General features: G+C 32.4%; 1 protein-coding gene across 1 annotated transcript in view; it reads left to right on the plus strand.

Annotated features, from left to right (window-relative positions):
- The window catches only part of rapgef5a (Rap guanine nucleotide exchange factor (GEF) 5a), an 83,994-nt gene that overhangs the window by 50,752 nt on the left and 8,770 nt on the right, over window positions 1–24,472 (plus strand). The window contains exons 10-14 of the mRNA XM_051136333.1: window positions 9,428–9,558; window positions 9,831–10,228; window positions 15,764–15,842; window positions 15,965–16,109; window positions 20,710–20,801. Coding sequence (XP_050992290.1) covers window positions 9,428–9,558; window positions 9,831–10,228; window positions 15,764–15,842; window positions 15,965–16,109; window positions 20,710–20,801 — 845 coding nt within the window. The remainder of the gene's footprint in view (window positions 1–9,427; window positions 9,559–9,830; window positions 10,229–15,763; window positions 15,843–15,964; window positions 16,110–20,709; window positions 20,802–24,472) is intronic.

Raw genomic sequence — 24,472 nt, forward strand, 5'->3', positions numbered from 1 at the left:
TATAATGTTTATTCATATTTTTAATTAATTTTTATTATTTTTATTTGTCTCCAGTTTCAATTTTAAACTTTAGGTTTTTATCTAATATTTATATTTTATATGTTTCTGCATTATTTATATACTATTACAGTATGTATTCATATTTTTATTTAGCATTAACTGTTATATTTTTACTTTTCATTTTAATTAGAATTAGACCAGGTAATATTTATTCATTTGTTTGTTTATTTATTGTAAAAAGGAATATTTTTAGCTTTGATAAAGACAGGTTTATAAAATTTCAAGAAAGCATTGAGATCATGGGTTTGATTTCCACTGAACTGATAAAATGCAAACCCTGAATGCTTGCAATAAAACATCTGCCAAATGCATGAATCTAAACATAAGACTGAGAGGAAGAAAAAAGCAGAGGGCGATCAGGTGATGAGCAAACATCCTGGAGAACCAGGCATGGGGTTTTCCTACAGGAACTGGAGGATGGGAAGGTCTGTGATCTGATGTGGTTATGATATAATCTGGTTTAGCTGCTGGTACTGGTTGAGCTGTAAACCCTCATTATCTCTGAAATACTTGCCCAATCTCATTATTCTGTGGTCAAAAATGACGCCGAACGGCATAATTGACCTTCCTGTTGCATCTTTAGACCAGATTCATTATTTTTTAATGTCCCTGCAGTTCCTGTGAGACTCATTTAGACATTCACAATGTAGCACTTCTGTTACATAATGCTCTCACTGCCAGCTTCAAGATGGAAAAAATATATTTATCACGCACTGACATTTAAATATGCGCGCACATAAAAGCAGCGCTCGGCGTGCTGATGTTGGAAAGGCTTGAGAGGGACACGGCCACTGCAGATAAACTGTTTGTTATCGTTTGCATCGCCAACATTTTTTCCCAGCAGCATCTGGCCTGCTGTTTGTTAATGTAGGTGTTTTTCCGTGGAATTACATAACTGCTGTAAAATCTAATCTTATTAGTGTTGCTTTTTATAAACACATTCGCAGGGAGGAGCAGCGCAGACGCGATCTGATATGCGCGCTTGCTTTGGAGCGTTTCGGGAATGTTTGGGAAACATGCCATGTTTGTTCCGGTTTGAATAATTTGTGGTCAAACTGAAGGGGGTATTTTTGGAATCTTCAGAGTTTTTTTTGGAATTCGAATTCTGGTTGTGTAACGGCGAATTCTATTAGGTCAGAGGTCACGTTCGTGTCTGTCTGGTCGCGCATAATCCGTCTGTTTCCCGTCCCGCCGGTCTGGTGATTGACAGGCGACTCCTGCGGCGTCCCAGCATCCTTTGCTCTGCGGGAGAGCGTCTGAAATGACCAATCACGGCACACGATCTCACAGGCAGCAGACTCTGGACTCTCTGAAGGTCGTTCGGAGATGGAAACATCGTGCGCGTCTGAGTTTTCTGACGGATGTTGTATGTTTTAGTGAACGTGTTCCAGAACATTTTGTCTGGGGTTTGGATGCCTCTGGCCATTGCGCTGTTGTCACACAGGGGTCGTTTCTTACATTTCACTGGATGCATTCACTTTGAATGCATGAAATGCTTGCTTTTTTCTTTTAATGAGAAAAGGACATCGGGTTGGAACATATTTGAAGGACTTGTTCTGTGTTTAAAATAGCTGCTAGTGCTTAGTTTATATCACGGCTGCCAAAATCAGCACAAGTGATGGGAATCTGATGAAACCTGTTGGGAATAGGAGACATAATGATTATTTAAAAGCACCACAGATTAAATTTAGTACGAGAAACATTATAATGACATAAAAGAGCAATTTAAATTTAAATTTATATATCCAGTCAAAAGGTTTTGGACAGTAAGATTTATAATGTTTTTTTTTTTTTTTAATAAATCTCTTCTGCTCACAAAAATACAGAAAAAGTATAATATTGTGAAATAGTTTTACTATATAAAAAATTATATATTTTTTAATTAGACTTTTTTTCCTCACCAGAGCTGCATTTATTTGATTAAAAATACAGTAAAATCAGCAAAAATTGTTTAATATTTTTTTACAATCTAAAATAGCTGTTTTCTATGTGAATATCTGTTAAAATATAATTTATTTCTGTGATCAAAGCTGAATTTTTAGCATCATTGCTCCAGTCTTTATTGTCACATGATCCTTCAGAAATCATTCTAATATGCTGATTTGCTGCTCAAGAATATTCAGAATAGTTGAGTACATTTTTTCTAGATTTTTTTATAGAAATTAGTACTTTTATTTAGCAAGAATGCTAAATTGATGATAAAGACATTTATAATGTTACAAAATATTTCTATTTCAATTTCTTTCTATTCATCAAAAAAATCTGAAAAAATTATACTCAGCTGTTTTAAACATAATAATAATAATAATAATAATAATAATAATAATAATAATAATAATGTTTCTTAAGCAGCAAATCAGCATATTAGAATGATTTCTGAAGGATCATGTGACACTGAAGACTGGAGTAATGATGCTGAAAATTCAGCTTTGATCACAGAAATAAATTACATTGTACAATATATTCAAATAGAAAACAGTTATTTTAAATCCTAATAATATTTCACAATTTTACAGATTTTACTGTATTTTTAACCAAATAAATGTAGCCTTGCTGAGCAAAAGAGACTTTTTTCAAAAACATAAAAAACTGGCTCCAAACGTTCGATCAAAGCTGACATATACTAAACCACAAAATTCAAATTTTAATTTCTTTAGGTCTTTATTCTGGGACATATTTTCTCATGCAACACCTCATATTCTCATTTCCTTCGAAACCGTGTTAAATGTACACCCTTGCAGGACTTCAGATGACCTACTTTTGAGTCCTGTGTTACAGCATGTCATCACCTGTCTGACTCCGCCCACCTGCTCTCAGACAGACAGACTCGCACACGTGGGCGGGGCTTATGACCTTCTTCACCTGTGAAGGTTTTTAATCAATGAATGAGTCACGTCAGCGGATGCTCGTTTAGCACAGACACGCAAAACATCTGTTTCATGAGAGTCTCTGTGATTCAAACTGCAGATGTTCATATTCATGACACTAGTATTTACAGACATCTGGACTGATGTCATTTCTAAATTTACCTGCTGTCATTGTGATTTATTAGCACAGTATGTTTATATATAGCTTAAAACATGCTTTGATATTAATATTTATATATTTCCATCGAAATTACTGTAAACATATACACTTCCAATTAAAAGTTTCACTTCTTTTTAATAAAAATTAAAACGTTTATTCATCAAGGATGCATTAAATTAATCAAAATCAGTAAAGACATTTATAATGTGACAAAAGATTCCTGTTTTCAACACTGATAATAATCAGAAATGTTATTTTGAGCAGCAAATCAGCATATTAGAATGATTTCTGAAGGATCATGTGACACTGAAGACTGGAGTAATGATGCTGAAAATTCCGATTTGATCACAGAAATAAATTATATTTAAAAATGTATTACAATAGAGAACAGCTATTTTAAATTATAAAAATATTTTTACAATTTTGTTGTTTTTTCTGTATTTTTAATTAAATAAATGCAGCTTTGGTGAGCAAAAGATGTATTTTTTTAAAAAAATAGTTTTTGAACAGTAAGATTTTTAATGTTTTTAAGTCTCTTCTGCTCGCCAAGCCTGCATTTATTTGATCCAAAGTACAGCAAAAGCAGTAAAATTTTGAAATATTTTTTGCAATTTATTATACCTCTTTTCTATTGTAATACATGTTAAAATGTAATTTATTCCTGTGAGTCAAAGCTGAATTTTCAGCATCATTACTCCAGTCTTCAGTGTCACACGATCCTTTAGAAATCATTCTAATATGCTGATTTGCTGCTCAAAAATATTTCTGATTATTATCAATGTTAAAAGCAGTTGTTTTGCCCAAATATTTTTGTGGAAACATGCATTTTATTTTTCAGGATTCACAGATGAAAAGAAAGTTTAAAAGAACTGCATTTATTTGAAATAGATTTTTTTAGAACACTATAAATAAAAGTATTAATTTCTATAAAAAAAATAGAGAAAAAAAGCACTGTTTTGAATATTGCTAATAATAATAGTGTTTCTTAAGCAGCAAATCAGCATATCAGAATGATTTCTGAAGGATCATGTGACACTGAAGACTGGAGTAATGATGCTAAAAATTCAGCTTTGATCACAAAAATAAATGACATTTTAACAGATATTACAATAGAAAACAGCTATTTTAGATTGTAAAAATATTAAACAATTTTTTGCTGATTCTACTGTATATTTAAATTAAATAAATAAAGCTCTGGTGAGGAAAAAACTTCTTTAAAAAAATCCTAAACATTTAAATGTTAGAGTATGCAGGTAAATGTTGTTTTATATTGGTGTGATTAAAAAAGACTATATGTCATTAAATATCATCATGTTAAGTACAATATATATATATATCAGTACTGTGCAAAAGTCTTAGGCCACTAGTATTTTCACCAGGTAAAAAATGGCTTAAAGTCAGTCTGTTGCTGTAGTGTGTCAGTAGGAAATATCAGTTTACATTTCTAAACATTCATTTTGCCATTAATTATAATAATCCAGTGAGATTTTTGTATGGAGCACAGGCACCCTTTTTTCTGTTAGTCTTATATTTACTAAAATGGTGTGCACTGATGAGTCAGATATATCAGAGATGTTTTTTAACAGTATTTCGTATATAGTATTTTTGTAAGTTTTTGCACCTGCAGCCCACATGAAGATTATCCTAAGAGCCGGATTTCAAACACAAAGCCGTCTGATGCCACAGATGCACCGTCTATATTTTGTGCATCAAACCGCAGTGCGTCTGAATGTGTGTTGTGGATCTCACCTGTGCTGCAGGTGTGTGTGAGAGTGTGTGTGGCATCTCAGATATTCCTAATCCTTTCCTGCCTTTCATCTTCCTCAAACGCTGCTGTCCAGACTCGTCTGAAAGCGAGCAAACGCACGCAAACACATCATCTGTGACCGAAATGCTGTTTAGCCGTTCGACTCATTTGTGAATGCACAGATCATTTAGCAAGAATTGATTTCAAGTTCATTTATTTAGGATGGTTTTGGAATTGATGAAGCGTTTCTGTGTGTTTGATGGAGTTTGATTTTGGGTTTGTGCCCAGTGACACTCTTTTGCTGTATATGTTTATGGGAAGTGTTGTGATTTGTGACTGTAATGACTCTCGTTTCTCCCTAATGACGTGCTGCTTAATTGAAACTGAAAGTGAGAGTTTGAGTGTGATAGAAATGCATGTGGAAACTTGTCGAATTTGGTGACCGAAATACAACCTGTGATATATTTGCATGTAAACCTGATTGATTATGACTGAACCGGTTTCTAATAGAAGAGTTTGTGTTGTTTTGACGGAATCATTTTTCTTTTTAAGTACAGAATCAACATTTGTCCTATTTTAATCAATATTTTACCACATGCTATATGAATGCCAGTATTGACATGCATACTGTTTTGAAATAGTTCAAAATTAATGGAGCTTTACTTTTTGAATTGTTCATGAACTATAATTCATAAATGATTCATTTTTTGAATTGATTCAGTTCACATAGCCAGTATAAAAGATGACAGAATGTTAACGTTTTTTAATGAACTATTTCTTCTGTGTTTAAGGAAGGTAAACATTGTGTTTTGGGGTGTAATTGTTTTGCTTTTCATTTGGTTCTCCATCTGTCAAGCACATTGCTGTCCAGAAATGACAAGAAAGTATCATAAAAACTCCATAAAAGTAGCTCATATGACTTGTGCACTTTATTTCAAGCTTTCACAGTGACAAACAAGTTGAAATTTACGTCGCTGTTCACTGAAGATCTCAATATTCACTTTAGTTGTTCTTAGCATGTTCATGAGTAGTTATGAATCATTTATGATTGATTCAGTTGATTCAGTTTGCATAGCCAGTCAAAATGATGATAGAATGTTTATTTTTGAGTGAGCTCTTCCCTTAATGTCTTTTTAAGTAAGATAATCATTGTGTTTTGATGTGTAATTGTGCTGTTTTTTTTTATTTCTGGTATCAATCAGTAAATGATTTTGCTCTCGTCTCTTGTTGTTTTGCTGCCAAACTCCATAAATGACAAATGTGCCATAAAAGCAACATAATAGTTCATATGACTTGTGCGATAAACAGTTTGAAATTTATGTTGCTATTCACTGAAGATATTGATATTTGGCCTAGTTTTTCTTAGCATGTTAATGAGAAGTAATTATGAGTAATTCAAGAATGATTCATTCCTTTGAGTCGAATATTGAATCAGTTGATTCAGTTCACAGCCAATCCAAAAGATGACAGAATGTTCATATCTTGAATTAAATATTTCTCCAGTGTCTGTTTAAGTAAGATAGCACTTGTGTTTTGATGTGTAATTGTGTTGTTTTTTTCATTTTTGGTGTGAATCAGTAAGAGATTCAGTTCTTTGTTTCTCAGATGCTTTGCTGCCAAACTCCATAAATGACAAAAAAAGTAGCATAACACCACCATAAAAATAGTTCTTTTGACTTGGTCTAGTTTTTCTTGGCATGTTCATGAGAAGTACGTAAATGATTCATTCTTCTGAGTTGAATATTGAATCAGTTGATTCAGTTCACATAGCCAGTCTAAATGATGACAGAATGTTCATTTCTTGAATTAAGTGTTTCTTCAGTGTCTATTTAAGTAAGATAACCATTGTGTTTTGATGTGTAATTGTCTTTTTTCTCCCATTTTCGGTGTCAGACAGTAAGTGAAAGTCCAGAAATTACAGAAACGTATCATACAAACACCATAAATATAATTCATATGGCTTGTGTGCTTTATTTCAAGTCTTTAAGTGACAAACGAGTTGAAATTTAAGTCACTGTTCACTGAAGATCTTGATATTCACTTTAGTTCTTCATGGCATGTTCATGAGTAGTTATGAATCAGTTGTAATTGATTCATTCTTGATTCAGTTGATTCAGTTTACATAGCCAGTCTACATGTTGATGAGAGACATGTTGATCTTTCTTTAATGTCTGTTCTAGTAAGATAACCCTTGTGTTTTGATGTATAGTTGTTGTTTTTTCGTTTTTGTTGTGAATCAGTAATTAATTTGACTCTCGGCTCTCAGATGCTTTGCTGCCAAATGACCAAATTTGCCATAAAATCACCATAAAAATAGTTCATATGACTTGTGTGCCAAACGGTTTGAAATGTATGTTGCTATTCACTGAATATATTAATATTTGGCCTAGTTTTTCTTGGCATGTTCATGAGAATTAATTATGAGTAATTCAAGAATGATTCATTCCTTTTAGTCGAATATTGATTCAGTTGATTCAGCTCACATAACCAGTCTAAGTGATGACAGGAATGTTAATTTTTTTTAAATTATCTATTTCTTCAGTGTCTGTTTAAGTAAGATAACCATTATGTTTTGAAGTTTAGTTGTCTTTTTTTCCCACTTTTGGTGTTAGTCAGTAAGTGAAAGTCTAGAAATGACAAACATATCATAAAAACACCATAAAGTAGTTCATTTGGCTTGTGTGCTTTATTTCAAGTCTTTAAGTGACAAACGAGTTGAAATTTAAGTCACTGTTCACTGAAGATCTTGATAGTTTTTCGTAGCATGTTCATGAGTATTTATGAATCATTTGTGATTGATTCATTCTTTTGAGTTGATTCAGTTTACATAGCCAGTCTACATGTCTTTTTTAAGTGAACTATTCCTTTAATGTCTATTTAAGTAAAAACAAAAAGGGGTTTTGATGTGTAAAACACAATTGCCAAACTCCATAAATGTCAAAAAAGTGGCATAAAGCCATCAAAAATATAGTTCATATAACTTGTGAAACAAACAGGTCGAAATGTATGTTGCTATTCGCTCAAAAGCTTAATATTTGGCCTAATTTTTCTTGGCATGTTCATGAGAAGTAATTATGGGTAATTCAAGAATGATTCATTCTTTTGAGTCAAATATTGATTCAGTTGATTCAGTTCACATAACCAGTCTAAATGATGACAGGATGTTCATTGCTTGAATTAACTATTTCTTCAGTGTCTAAGTAAGATGACCAAGTTTTGAAATTTATTTGCCTTTTTTTCCTCATTTTTGGTAAGAAAAGTGAAAGCCCAGAAATGAGAGAAGCATATCATAAAAGCAGCAGGAAACTAGTTCATATGACTTGTGCACTTTATTTCAAGTCTTCAAGTGACAAACAGGTTGAAATTTAAGTCACTGTTCACTAAAGATCTTATTCTCATAGATATTCACCCTGGGTTTTCGTAGCATGTTCATGAGTAGTTTTGAATGATTTGTGATTGATTCATTCTTTTGAGTTGATTCAGTTTACATAACCAGTCTAAATGGTGACAGAATGTCCATTTTTTTAAGTGAACTATTCCTTTAATGTCTATTTAAGTAAAAAAAAAAAAAAAAAAAAAAAAAAAAAAAGTGTTTTAATGTGTAATTTATTTTATTTTTTTTTTTGGTGTGAATCAGTAAGTGATTCAGTTCTCTGTCGCAGACACTTTGGCAAAATGTGCCATAAAAGCACCATAGAAATAGTTAATATAACTTGTGCAACAAGCAGGTTGAAATATGTTGCTATTCACTAAAGATAGTGATATTTGGCCTAGTTTTCTTGGCATGTTCATGAGTAGTAGTTAATTCGTAATTCATGAATGATTGATTCTTTTGAGTCGATTTTGATTTTGATATTGATTCAGTTTACATAACCAGTCAAAATGATGACAGAATATTAATTTCTAGTATTTGAGGACTAATTGAACTATTTCTTTAATGTTTATTTTAGTAAGATAACCATTGTGTTTTGATGTGTAATTGTGGTGTTGTTTTTTTTTAGTTGTGAATCAATAAGTGATTTGGCTCTCGGCTCTCAGATGCTTTGCTGCCAAACTCTATAAATGACCAAATGTGCCATAAAATCACCATAAAAATAGTTCATATGACTTGTGCGACAAATTTATGTTGGTATTCACTAAAGATATAGATTTTTGGCCTGGTTTTTCTTAGCATGTTAATGCGAAGTAATTATGAATAATTTAAGAATGATTCATTCCTTTGAGTCGAATATTGATTCAGTTGATTCAGTTCACATAACCAGTCTAAATAATGACAGGATGTTCATTTATTGAACTGTCTATTTCTTCAGTGTCTATTTAAGTAAGGTGACCATTATGTTTTGAAGTTCATTAGTCTTTTTTCCCATTTTTGGTGTCGGTCATTAAGTGAAAGTCCAGAAATGACAGAAACGTATAAAAACACCATAAAAGTACATAGCCAGTCTAAATGATGACAGAATGCTTATTTTTGGGTGAACTATTCCTTTAATGTCTATTTAACTAAGATAACCATCATATTTTGATATGCAACTATATGCTTTGTTTGTTTTGCTGTGAATCAGTGAGTGATTTGTTTTCGTGTCGGTCTCTCAGGCGCAGGGCGAGGGCGTTGTGCGTGTCTGTCTGAAGGAGAGGGGTCAGGACGTACTAGTTCTCCAGAGAGTCCCATCAGATCCAGCATCTCCTCAAACGGCAGGTGTCAAAGACGAGGACGGAGATAAGAGGTGAGACCACGCCCCCTTGTATAGCCCCTCCTCCTTATTTACATATCCTTAAGCAGCGTCCCTCCTCCAATCAGTGTCTCTCTCTCTCTCTCTCGAACAAATTCCTCATGTTTGCTTCCTCATAACAGCTTGAGCAGGAATCATTTACAGCCTACAACGTGTGTGTGCATGTAAACATGACTTCCTAGGTGGTGTTTGTGTGCATAGATAGTGTTTTCCGGTAGTCAAATGTCCCTGCAGCCCGGGATCGGATCCCTGTGTCGGGCATGACGCAGCACGCGGGTGCCTGTAATGGACCGACAGACTTTTCTGAAACTCAGACCCGTCACGCTGGTGCAGGCAGAGGAGGATGACTATGATGATGAAGACTGGGAGTACAGCAACAGTCTGGAGGATGAGGATGAGATTCCCACGTTTGACATTCCTCATTTTCGTTACATTGACGACGATGAGGATGATGAGGAGGATGATGGTTATGTTATTAACAGGCAGCACTGGAGCTGTTCGACGTGTTCCTCGTCTGAGGACGAGTACCCATCCGATTCTTCCTCTTCTGCTCTGTCCCGCAGGTACGTGGTCGTGTCCGGGACGCCCCATAAGATCCTGGAGCACCTGCTGAGCGACCTGCGTCTGGACGAGCACCAGGGGGCAACGGAGGGCAAAGAGGCGGGTGAGTGATTCCAGCCACATCATTGGACGAAAATCTGATTTGCATTTGTGTATTTGAAACACATCGAAAGCGTTCAGTATGTACTAATGTATTTAATTCATCAGATTTTGATTAGTTTGATGTGGATAGTCTGATATTTATAAACAGTATATGCAAAGGCAATATTCACTATTACTGCAGCTAATGCTTATAATGCATAATAAGTTATATTACATATTAAATATTAAAATAATTATTCAAATATATAATGTAGGAAATGTTGTGTTACTATTTTATGTTAACATTATATAATAAATATACATACAATAAATAATTATAATTTTTACAATTATAATCAATGTATATTTAATGTATATTTCTGTTTAATGTGTAATCTATCCATCTATTTATATAATATATAATTTTAATAATTAACTTATTTATTTTTATATATATATATATATATATATATATGGTATATTTTATTATATATTATTAATATTAATTATGTAATATATTAATACATTATATGTTAAGTAGTAGTATATTATATAGTATATATTATATATACTTAATATATTATACTTAATTTATAAGTATATAATAATACATAATATTAAGTATAAAATAATTTTTAATAGATATTTTAACTTAACTATTTTACCTATATAAATTACTAAATTAGTAATTAGTGTATATATATATATATATATATATATGGTAAATTATATATGGTAAATTTTATTTCATTACTAATTTACTAATTATTATTAACTTTTTATTTTAACTTTTAACTATTTTAACTATAAAACTGGCTAAATTAGTAATTGTAATAAAATATATATATACCATTTAGAATACTAAAGTAAATATAAAAATAATTTATTAATAATAAATAATAATAATTATAAATAATTATTTTTTAACAGTTAAATAAATAATTTTACATTACAAATAATAATTGTATCATTATCCATTGATATATTTTTTTTATTATTACATACAGAATAATAAAGTATTACATTTTTACAAAATCACACATTACTAACCTACTAATCAAATTTTATTTGATATTCCGTACAGAATAATAAAGTAAATATGTATTAATTTATTAATAATAAATAATAATAATTATAAATAATTTATAAATATATAAATAACAAATATTATGTGAAAAATAATTATATAATCCATTGTGATCCTGTTATAATATTAATAATATATATATTATATATTCTCTTACCAGCCTTAACTAATCACCTAAATAACGTTTGATCTCTAGTTGAATCCAGTAGCGTTAGCACGACGTTAGCAGCATAACTATCAGGATTACTGTTGTTTTTGTGGTCAGTGTTCAGGTGAACACTCATTCCAGCTGTCAGTAATTTGAGCGCGTGGCGTGTCAGAACCGCTCCGTCCTCAAACGCGTCAGGAATGCTTTGTTTCTTAACGCCGACAGGCTTTCTTTTGCTTTTTGTTGTGTCGAGTTTGTGCCTCCAGGTGTCTTTACTCTCTCGCAAGTCGCATCTGAAGACGACTTCTGAGGATGTTTTTGAAGTTGTGCATGCAAAACCCATTGGTTACAGCTTGTCCTTATGCTTGCAAAAGCATAATTATTCATGAGTGTGTTTGCACAATGTGTGCATGCTGATAGCAAGTGTGTATTTAGTTTCTGATGATCAGATGAGGTTGTTTAGTCAGTGCAATGCAATACGTAATCCAACATGCAATGCTAATTCAGTTTAGATTTCATATGCATGGTAGTTTTTAGTTTCTGCATTAAATTAAAGACTCCAAATAAGGAGGAAACACTATATGACGATGTGAGATGAGGAAGGAAAGCAAGCAGATAATGAGTAGTTCTGTGTATGCATGTTCGTGCATGTGTGTATTTAATGTATGAGTGTAATTCAATGACCCTTGTGTTTTGTACTGTATAACACACCCAAAGGCCATAAATTAGCCACGCAGTGCAGTGCATCCTGGGTAATTACCGGTGTGTTGGCAGCTGTGTTTAGCATTAAATTGTGCCTCATGCCAACAAAAGGAGAGAAGGACTTATTGAATTTTGTTAAAGGCCAACAGTCTCACCAAATCAATGCAAACGTGTGTATTTTCGTTCGTTTCTGATTAGATGCCGACATTAGACCATTGTTTTTAAACGCTGCCGTGCTCCAATTTAAGCATCGCGATAATGATGTAAAATGTCAAGCGGCGTTTCATGGTGAAGAATAACTCTGAGTCAGTGTTGGTGTTCAGACGTGCGTCGGCGTTTGGTGATAATTGTTCAGAGACTCTCTATTGTGCATGAGAAATCGCCCAGCGTGCGTCTCGTGTTACTGTTTCCCAGCGGGGAACCCGGCCGTTCAGAGGAGCCAAAGACATCAGTGGTATTTTTAGAAGAAAGAGGTGTAAATTAAATCATTAGGACTTTGAATGAGACTCAAATCGAGTGGATTTTGCTTCCATGGACGATGCAGACTCATATCTGGCGTGAATGAGTTTAGTCTGACTGTGGAAACTTAAAAAAAGTCCAAATAAAACTTTGGAGGTATTAAAATGTGCTGCAAAATGGATCACCTAAATGAAATGCATTTTTATTGTTTTGGAAAACACTCAGACTGCATATCTTCACAACAAGAAAACATTTTTTTTTCTATTCTTATTTTTAATATTTTGCATATTTAATCAAAATATGAAACTTCTCGAAGTGTATTTGTTATTTTATATTTTTGTATTTATGTTTTTATTTTATATTTCAGCTGGGTTGAATTTATTTTAATATATATCAGTATTTTAAGCAATATTTATTCAAGTTAAGTATTTTATGCAAAATGAGCTTTTTTTTCCTTTGGCAGGTGGATTGAATTTATTTACTCCCCCCAAAAAAAGACAATTGAGAAAAAAAACCCTGTATATAATAATAATAATAATAATAATAATATTATTATTATTATTATGTGTGTGTGTGTGTGTGTATATATATATATATGTATGTGTGTATGTATATGTATATTATTATTCTTGTTATTTATTTATTTATGTGTGTGTTTTTTATTTGTGTGTTTTTTGTATGCGTATATGTATATTATTATTGTTTTATTATTTATTTTTTTTTTTTTTTATTTGTTTTTTTTGGGGGGGGGGAGTAAATAAATTCAATACACCTGCCAAAAGAGGAAAAAAGCTAATTTTGCATAAAATATTATATATATTATTTAAAGAAATTGTATAAATGAATACTTTTATTTAGCAAGGATGCTTTAATTTGATCAAAAGTGATAATAAAGACATTTATAATATTACAAAAGATTTCTATTTCAGATAAATTGATAAATGAACTTTCCATTAATCAAAGAAACCTAAAAAAAAATTCTACTCAGCTGTTTTCAACATAATAATAATAATAATAATAATAATAATAATAATACATGTTTTTGAGCAGCAAATCACATGTTCAGCAAATCAAATGATACTGAAAATTCAGCTTTGAAATCACAGGAACACATTACGTTTTAACACACATTCAAATAGAAAACAGTCATTATAAATAGTAAAATTATTTCAAAATTTTACTGCTGTACTTTGGGTCAAATAAATGCAGGCTTGGTGAGCAGAAGAGACAGAAGAGTGTGTGTGTGTGTGTATGTTGAGTTAGACAAACCTTAGGTAATGAAGAAACTGCTTTTGACCACTGACCTCTGTGAAAGACACACACACACACACACTTGCTGTCATCCCTCCTGCTTCCTCTGACTGGCGTCTGATTGTGTCTCTGAGCAGCAGGTGAAAGTGCAGCGCTGCATTGTGGGCCGGCGTTCTGTTCATACAGACACCTGCGATAAAAATGGAAATGAATATTTATCAGCAGACGCAGAGAACACAAACAGAGAGGAAGAAGGGGGTTGTGGGTAGAGCTGGAATACTGCGCTCAATATCTCATAGTTTCTATTTTGTTTATTCAAAATTGTCATTAAAATTTCTACCAGTATTACACAATATTTAATAATATTTTTATTGTCATTATTGTGGTAATTATATAATAATAATAATAATAATAATTTATTATAAATTTATGAAATATAAATAATGAAATTATACATACATATATATATATATAATTGTATAGCATAATATATTATTTATTTATATTATTATTTTACCAATTTTTTTATACTTACTATTATATTTATTCAATATTTTATTCAAAATGTTAGTTATAATATGGTAGAAAATATAATGTAATGTAATATAATATAATATAATATAATATATAATATACTAATAGTAGTAGAAATTTTACTCACAGACCTTTTATTTTTATATAATAATAATGATAAATTATTATATATTATCTTTAATAGTTTTAATTAGATTTAATTTTTATTCAGCTATTATTTACTAATATTTACTCATATATTCACTGTGTTTTATCAATATTTATATTTAATAATATTGTATATTTTATTATTATTATTATTATATAATATATATAATATAATATAATATTATTATTAATATTATTATTATCTTTAATATTTTTGTTTTAATTAGATTTAATTTTTATTCAGCTATTATTTACTAATATTTACTAGTACGATATATTCACTGTGTATTACTCAATATTTATATTTATTTAATATTGTATTCAAAATTTTAGTTATAATATAATATAATATAATATAATATAATCATAGTAATAGTAGTAGACATTTTACTCACCAACCTTTTATTTTTATTATATTAATAATTATATCAAAATGTTAGTTATAATAATATAATATAATAATAAATATTAAACATTTTTATTATTATTATTATTATTATTATTATATTAAATATTTTTATGCTTTAGTTATATTTATTTTTATTCAATTAGTATTTACTAGTACTACTAGTATTCCACCAATATATTCACAATGTATTACTCAATATTTATTATTATTATTATTATCTTTTAATATTTTTATATTTTAATTATATTTATTTTTTATTCAGCTATTATTTACTAGTATTCTACTGATATATTACTTATAATACCAATATATTATTATTTATATTTATTCAATATTGTATTCAAAATGTTAGTTAATATAATTAATATAATATAATGTAATATAATATAATAGTAGTAGACATTTTAATCACATACCTTTTATTTTTGTTTGCTGATTTACATATTCACAGCTGTTACTTTTGGTTTTGACCAGATGTTTTTGTGTTTTTTGGAAGTTTAGATCCATCAAATCCAGTCAATCGTCCTCCAGTGGTTTGTTGAAGTAATTTTCTTTAACAAGAAACGCAGGACAAGTTTTGCGGCAGAGTTTATGATGTAGCATCAGGAGCTTGTTTAACTCACTAACTCGACTATGAGCACTAGTAATAGTGACGCTTGTCTGATCAAACAGCACTAATTATCCGGGCGTTCATGAGGCTCATTAAATCTCTCATTAAACATGCCTCCAGGAGACTGAAATGCAGATGAGCTGCGTGTCTGATGAATTGTGTTTGTGTGTGTTAATATCTGCTCATCTGTTCGCATGTGTTTTCTTGTAGAAATGCTTCTGGACGACTTCCTGTTGACGTATCTGGTGTTCATGTCCACCAGTGAGCTCTGCCAGGCCCTGCTCGGACAATATCCTTCAGATCGCACCAAACGCAGATATGTCTTGTGTGTTTTGTAATTAAGCAGTATGGCCTTGCAACATAGTAAATGTTACCAGTATAGTTGGTTGTTGGTCTTTAACCTGATCTCACCTACTGTACGAAGCGCTGCCGAGGGAAGGAGGAAGGAAAGGAGGCCCTCTACAGGAAGAGGAAAGTACTGCACCTTGTCTCTCAGTGGAGCACGCTCTACAAGGACTTCCTGCGGGAGGAGGAGAACGTCAAGCTCTTTATGAAGGTCAGAACAGTAGAAGAATGCTCTGGGAATCTGACATTAGATTTAATGTTTAGCAAACATTTTCAGTGCAATCTGTGTGGAAGTGTTGTACATGTAAAGTGTCAAGCTTATGTTTCTTGCTGCTGCTGTGTTGTTTTTAATATTGATCTGATATGTGCTTTCAAAAGCAGATACGATGCAATGACAAATGTATTAATTTTTTTTTAATATATATTTTTAAATTTAATAATTCAGTTTTTATGCAAATCTGTAAGTAAAAATTATATTTAATATTTATATATTAGAATTTTTGTAATATATATTTTTAAGACTGTTGGTGAAATGTACATATTATTTTATTATTTTTAAGTTTTTTATTCAAGTTTATCAGTGAAATTTCTATAATTTGTTTACACAATATTTACTCAAAATTAAAAAAATTATATATTTTCTAGTTATATATTTATATAATTATATATGTAAATATTTTGACTGGCACTCTACACAATATTTACTCAAAAAATGCATATAAGACTGTCAGTGAAATTTCAGTACTTTATACAAGTAGTTTTTATATTGTTTTAATATTTTTAACTACTTTTATTCACACTATTAGTATTTTATATTTACTCAAATTTATATATATATATATATATATATATATATATATATATATATATATATTTATATATTTATGTTTATATAGTATTTTTAAAATGTTTTAAATCAAGACTGTTAGTATTTTTTTTTTTTTTCTGATACTTTATGGAGTATTTACTCAAAATATAAAAATAATGTTTTATATTTATGCCATTAAAATTGTATGCAATATTTACTCTATTATATTTTATACTTATTTTATTTATATATTATTTTAGTATAACTACTTTTATTCAAGACTTTAAAATAAAGATAATATATATCTATATATTATGTTTAGCTACTTATATTCAAGACCATCAGTATTTTACACAATATTTACTAAAAATTAAAAATATATATATTTATAATTTTTTATTGCTATAGTATTTTTATATATTTTTAAAAAATATTGTACATCAAGACAAATTTTATGCAATATTTACTCTTAGTATACTATAATATTTTATATTTATTTGATTTATATATTTTTTTTGTATAACCACTTTTATTTAAGACTGTAAAATAAAGATATTATATATCTATATATTGTTTTAATATTTATATATATTTATAACATTATTTTATTAATGTACTATTTTGTATAGTTTTAAAAAATATTTTAAATCAAGACTGTCAGTAAAATGTTATGCAATATTTACTCAATATAATATAATATTTTATATTTATTGTATTTATACATTATTTTAGTATAACTACTATTATTCAAGACTGTACAATTTTAAGATAATATTAAATATTTATATATTGTTATAATATTTTTAGCTACTTATTTTCAAAACTATCAGTATTTTACAGAATATTTACTCAAAACTTGAGTAATATTTATAAAAAATGTAAAAAAAAAATTATAATTTGTTTTATTTATATAGTATTTCTATATATTTTAAAAAATACTTTAAATCAAGACTGTCAGTAACATTTTACCGATACTTAATAAAACTAATATTTTATATTTATCTATTATTTAGTATAACTACCTTTATTCAGGACTGTCAGTAATATTTCTACCAGTATTTGACACAGTAATTACAATATTGTATATATATATATTATAAATATAAGTTTGTCAGTAACAAGCCCCGCCCACAGCGAAATCTAATTGGTCCATAATTCTCCTCCACAGCTGCATATTAACATCAAATGTGTTCTGATTGGCTGTGACTGTTAAACTCTACTAGTTCAGTGTATAAATGGTAGTTCAGCGTCGGTGACTCACTGACTCGCAGTTTTCCTCAGGGATCGTCTCAGTCTCATGTCAGGACTTGAGCTGGTTAATGGTTTTTCACTTGTTTTTGCTCCAGAGAAAATATTTTCTCTCTTCTGCTCATTGCTGAAGGCCACATGCAGATGAACAGTATAGAAACACTTTCAAGTGTCATTAAAAGTGTGTGTTGTGTAGTTATAATTCAATATAGATGTTTGTGTGGATGTTTCACAGATTTCAGTCTGTCATCTTCACAAGATCTCACACACACACACACACATCACAAATGCACATCTTGTTCCTACCTGCTTTTGTCCCACCCACTCACACACTCTCACTTACACACACACACACACTCGCACGCAGTGTTTCCATGACGACCGTCGTGTCATTGCGGTGATGAGGCTGTTTCACGGTCGCCCATGTAGATCATTACATACGGCGTTTCCCAGGTGATGGTTGCCTGGTAACAGGCAGGATCGGAGGGGGGGCGGGGGCGGTTGATGGGTCAGGCGAGTGTGTGTGTGTGTGTTAGCGGCTCAATTACACACTTTCAGATTCCATCAAACTCTACAGCACCCCTGAGAACACATGCGTGTGTGTGGAGATGTAGTCGCTGTTGTTTTACAGTGCTGAGACAGTAAAAGTACACTGTTCCCTCAATGCGTTTGTGTACTGACATTCTCCAGCATGCATTGAGGAAATGTACACTATTAAAAGGTACATCCCCAGTGCATGCTGGGTAATAAATCGCCTCTTGACTGCCCAGTGTGCTTGCAAGGTCAAAACACAGTTTGACTCTCGTATACACACGTTTAGTTGGCATCCAACCGTGTTTTTCATTCAGATGTCTGTTTTTATATAAATATTACACTGACCAAAATTATAAACGCAACACTTTTGTTTTTGCCTCCATTTTTCATGAGCTGAACTCAAAGATTAGACAGCATGATTATTGCACAGGTGTGCCTTAGGCTGGCCACAATAAGAGGCCACTCTAAAATGTGCGGGTTTACTGTATTGGAGGGGTCCGAAAACCAGTCAGTATCTGGTGTGACTACCATTTGCCTCATGCAGTGCAACACATCTCCTTCGCATAGAGTTGATCAGGTTGCTGATTGTGGCCTGTGGAATGTTGGTCTACTCCACTTCAATGGCTGTGCAAAGTTGCTGGATATTGGCAGGAACTGGAACACGCTGTCGTATACGCTGATCCAGAGCATCCCAAACATGCTCAATGGATGACATGTCCGGTGAGTATGCTGGCCATGCAAGAACTGGGATGTTTTCAGCTTCCAGGAATTATGTACAAATCCTTGCAACATGGGGCCGTGCATTATCATGCTGCAACATGAGGTGATGGTCGTGGATGAATGGCACAACAATGGGCCTCAGGATCAGTCAAATCAATAAAATGCACCTGTGTTCGTTGTCCATAACATACGCCTGCCCATACCATAACCCCACCGCCACCATGGGCCACTCAATCCACAACGTTGACATCAGCAAACCGCTCACCCACACAACAACATACACGCTGTCTGCCATCTGCCCTGTACAGTGAAAATCGTGATTCATCCATGAAGAGAACACCTCTTCAAAGTGCCAGACGTCATCGAATGTGAGCGTTTGCCCACTCAAGTCGGTTACAACGATGAACTGCAGTCAGCTCAAGACCCTGATGAGGATGACGAGCATGCGGATGAGCTTTCCTGAGACGCTTCTGACGGTTTGTGCAGAAATTCTTTGGTTATGCAAACCGATTGTTGCAGCAGCTGTCCGGGCGGCTGGTCTCAGACAATCTTGGAGGTGAAGATGCTGGATGTGGAGGTCCTGGGATGGTGTGGTTACACATGGTCTGCGGTTGTGAAGCCGGTTGGATGTACTGCCAAATTCTCTGAAACGCCTTTGGAGACGGCTTATGGTAGAGAAATGAACATTCAGTTCACGGGCAGGAGCTCTGGTGGATATTCCTGCAGTCAGCATGCCAATTGCACGCTCCCTCAAAACTTCCGACATCTGTGGCATTGTGTGATAAAACTGCACATTTTAGAGTGGCCTTTTATTGTGGCCAGTCTAAGGCACACCTGTCCAATAATCGTGCTGTCTAATCATCATCTTGATATGCCACACCTGTGAGGTGGATGAATTATCTATGCGGAGAAGTGCTCACTAACACAGATTTAGACAGATTTGTGAACAATATATGAGAGAAACAGGCCTTTTGTGTACATAGAAAAAGTCGTAGATCTTTGAGTTCAGCTCATGAAAAATGGAGACAAAAACAAAAGTGTTGCGTTTATAATTTTGGTCAGTGTATATAAATCAATGCAAACTGAAGCGTCTTTTAGAATAATTCATTTAAAAAGCAATTATAAGAGTCATGTATTCATGATTCATGACTATCCAGGTTGAACTGTTTGATTGTTCTTGTGATTTTGTATTAAAGCAATGAAAAACATGCTTTTATGTTTCTTTGTTTTTTTTTTTAAACTTATTTAGCATTTCTCAGTCTTTTTTTTAGATTTTTCAAATGTTGGATTTGGATTTTTATCTAATGATATAAAAATGTTTTTTTTGTGCAGTGCTGAGATATATTCAAATCTTTATTTATTTTACTATTTAATAAAATTACATGAAATAATATTATTTAGGCAGTTCTGCTGTCTAGCTTGTGGCACATTCATCCGAAAGGGAAAAGCTATTGAATCCAAAATGCCACCACTAATATAAATGCATCTTCTTGTTGTGCAGACGTTATATCGATACGTGTTGGAAGACGTTTATGAGTTTCCCACGCTGGAGAAGGACCTGAAGGAGTTCCAGAAACTTCTGCGACGGAGACAGTGAGTTGCACACAAGTTTATATTTGTTAATATTGATTGAAACACAATTTAAGCCACAGGTCAATTTTAGCAGGTTTTCCGTAATTGACAAGTAAAACAAATCAAATGTGAACAGAAATGCAGATGACATGCATGCTAGACGCGAGCCTCTCCTGATCTCCTTACGAGCTGTCGTTTGATCAGCTTAGCTTCGCTGAAGTCAGCTTAGCATGGAAAGGTCCCCGTTCGGCCGCCGGAGCTTTTCTCATCCTCAGGGTTTGGCAGGCAGACGCTCGTTATCCCGCTAAATGAGTCGACACACTCTGAGGTGTAATTATGACTGCTGTGAGGGGCGGAGACTCATTGAGCTCACGCCCATTTGAAGAGATCTGATTGGTTGCCAGAGTGGTTTACGGTCAGGGCCAGATGGGTAATGGGGCGTGAGCGTATGTGAGATGAATAAAAGAGGGAAATTGTGTGAAAAGTGTGTGTGTGATCGCTGCTGATGTCAAGGACGGCCGTCCATCAGACCCGTAGGACTCATAGTCAGCAATGAGACTAAATGGAGACTTGATTCTCCGATAATCTCACATGAGTTTCCTCTAGAGTTTAATAAGAGGTTTTAATGTTTCTCGAATAAACTGTGCTAATATTTGCCAATAAATGTCATATCAGATATGAGTGTGAACTGAAATGTTTCTCGTCTCAAAACGTGCGCAGATCTCAATATGAACTCAAGCATTTCTCATTAAGTTAATTTTAATGAGTTTCATACCTCATTTATTTCTCCTGGACAGAGAGATTAAATTGAGACGTTTGCCTGAGACTGTGTTTGCTCTATAATTTCATAGGAGTTCTCAGTAATGTCTCAAACTGTGCTCAGATCTCAATATGAATTCAGACGTTTCTTATCACGTAAATTAGAATTTATTTATCTCATTTGTTTGTTCTGAACAGCAACTGAGACTTTTATTCAAGACTTTCTTTGCTTTAGAGTTTCATAAGAGATCTCAACACTGTCTCAAACTGTGCTCAGATTGACCAAAATCAAAGATCTCAATGTGAACTCAAACTTTCTCATCAAATTAATTTTAATTTTAATGACTCTTATAGACAGAAATGAGATTAAATGCAGTTTAAATGTAGACTTTTGCTGTTTACACTAGTAATCTCACAGATCTCCTTTAAAATTTCAGAAAAAATCTCAACAATGTCTCAAACTGTGCTCAGATTGATCAAAATCAAAGTCAAAAGTCAGAGATGTCAGTATGAACTCAAGCATTTCTCAACAAGTTGTTTTGAATGTATTTTTCTCAGTTGTTTCTCCTCAGAAATGAGATTAAAATACAAATGGAAGTTTTTAAAGTCTTTTGCTTGTATCATAGAAAAGGCCTCAGCAATTTCATGTGTCTTGAAAAAGATCTCAACAATGTCTCAAACTGTGCTCAGATTGACCAAAATACCAAAGTCAACAATTAAATGTCATAGATGTCAGTATGAACTCAAACATTTCTCAACAAGTTTTTTTAAGCGTGTTTAATATCTCAGTTGTTTCTTCTGGACAGAAATAAGATTAAATTGAGTTCAGATTGAGACCTTTGCTGTTTATCTGAGAAACATACACCAGTAATCTCACGTTTCCTTTAAATTGTCAGAAAAGATCTCAACAATGTCTCAAACTGTGCTCAGATTGATCAAAATAACAAAGTCAACAATCAAAAGTCAGAGATCTCAGTATGAATTTGAACATTTCTCAAGTTGTTTTAAATATATTTAATGTCTCAGTTGTTTCTCCTGGACAGAAATGAGATTTAATGGAGTGCAAATGTAGAGTTTTGCTGTTTAGCTGTGAAACAGACACCAGTAATTTCATAGGTCTCCTTTAAAGTTTCAAAAAATATCTCAACAATGTCTCAAACCATGCTCAGATTGACCAAAATCAAAGATCTCAATATGAACTCAAACCTTTCTCATCAAGTTAATTTGAATTTTAATGAATTCAAATGTAGAGTTTTGATGTTTATCTGAGAAACAGACACTAGTAACTTCACATGTCTCCGTTACCATTTTAGAAAAGGTCTCAACAATGTCTCAAACTGTGCTCAGATTGAAGACTGAGATCTACAGTCAAAAGTCAGAGATCTTGTAATGAACTCGAGCATTTCTCAACAAGTTGTTTTAAAGACATTTAATGTCTCAGTTGTTGCTCCTGGACAGAAATTAGAATAAATGGAGTGCAAATTGAGACTTTTGCTGTTTATCTGAGAAACAGACACCAGTAATCTCACAGATCTCCTTTAAAGTTTCAGAAAAAATCTCAACAATGTCTCAAATTGTGCTCAGTTTGACCAAAATAACAAAGTCAACAATCAAAAGTCAGAGATCTCAATATAAACTCAAACATTTCTCATCAAGTTATTTTAAATGTATTTAATGTCTCAATTGTTTCTCCTGGACAGAAATGAGATTAAATGGAGTGCAAATGGAGACTTTTGCTTGAGTCTTCTCCTATGTATCTTAGAAAAAGGCCTCAGCAATCTCATGTGTCTCCAAAAAGATCTCAACAATGTCTCAAACTGTGCTCGGATTGATCAAAATACCAAAGTCTACGGTCAGAAGTCAGAGATCTCAATATGAACTCAATATTTCTCATCAAGTTATTTTAAATGTATTTAATGTCTCAGTTGCTTCTCCTAGACAGAAATAAGATTTAATAGAGTGCAAATTGAGACTTTTGCTTGAGTCTCCTGCTTTTCACTTGAGGAAAAAGGTGAAATCTCACTTGTTTCATCTAGTTTCAAAAAGAGATCTCATTGTTTCAGTCTGTTCTCAGATTTTCTATAAAAGTCAGAAATCTCAATATAGACTCAAACATTTCTCAAGTTATTTTGAATTTTAATAAATTGAAATGAGATTAAATGGAGTGCAAATGTAGTTTTGCTGTTTATCTGAGAAATAGACACCAGTAATCGCACAGGTCTCCTTTAAAGAAAAGAAAAGATCTCAACAGTGTCTCAAACTGTGCTCAGATTTACCAAAATCAAAGATCTCAATATGAACTCAAACCTTTCTCATCATTAATGTGATTTTTACTGACTCTGTTGTTTCTTCTAGACAGAAATGAGATTAAATGCAGTTCAAATGTAGAGTTTTGATGTTTATCTGAGAAACAGACATTAGTAATTTCACATCTCTGTTACCATTTTAGAAAAGATCTCAACAATGTCTCAAACTGTGCTCAGATTGATCAAAATGCCTAAGTCACAAATCTAAACTCCGAGATCTCGGTATAAACTCGAACATTTCTCGACAAGTTGTTTTACAGGTATTTAATGTCTCAATTGTTTCTCCTGGACAGAAATGAGATGGAGTGCAAATGGAGACTTTTGCTTGTGTCCTGCTTTTTGTCTGAGAAAAAGTTCTTAGGAATCTCATGTGTCTTCTCTAAAGTTTTAGAAACAATCTTAACCAGACGAGCATCTGAAGACTGATAGTTGAGTCTCCTGAGCTCTAAATGATCCACTCTCGATTTGCCATGGATAAGAAAAGAAAGTGATGTGTTATTCTCCTCAGAAAGGTTTTGTTTTAAAACGAGGTACGAGACAGTGATTAAAACAGTCATTTGTCCTGCTGTTTCCCTGCTAAAATAAAACTTCTCCCAGTCGGGTTTGTGGAGCTCTGCAGCGCAGCGA

This window comes from Labeo rohita, chromosome 19 (assembly GCF_022985175.1).
Source record: "Labeo rohita strain BAU-BD-2019 chromosome 19, IGBB_LRoh.1.0, whole genome shotgun sequence".
NCBI classification, from domain to species: domain Eukaryota; kingdom Metazoa; phylum Chordata; class Actinopteri; order Cypriniformes; family Cyprinidae; genus Labeo; species Labeo rohita.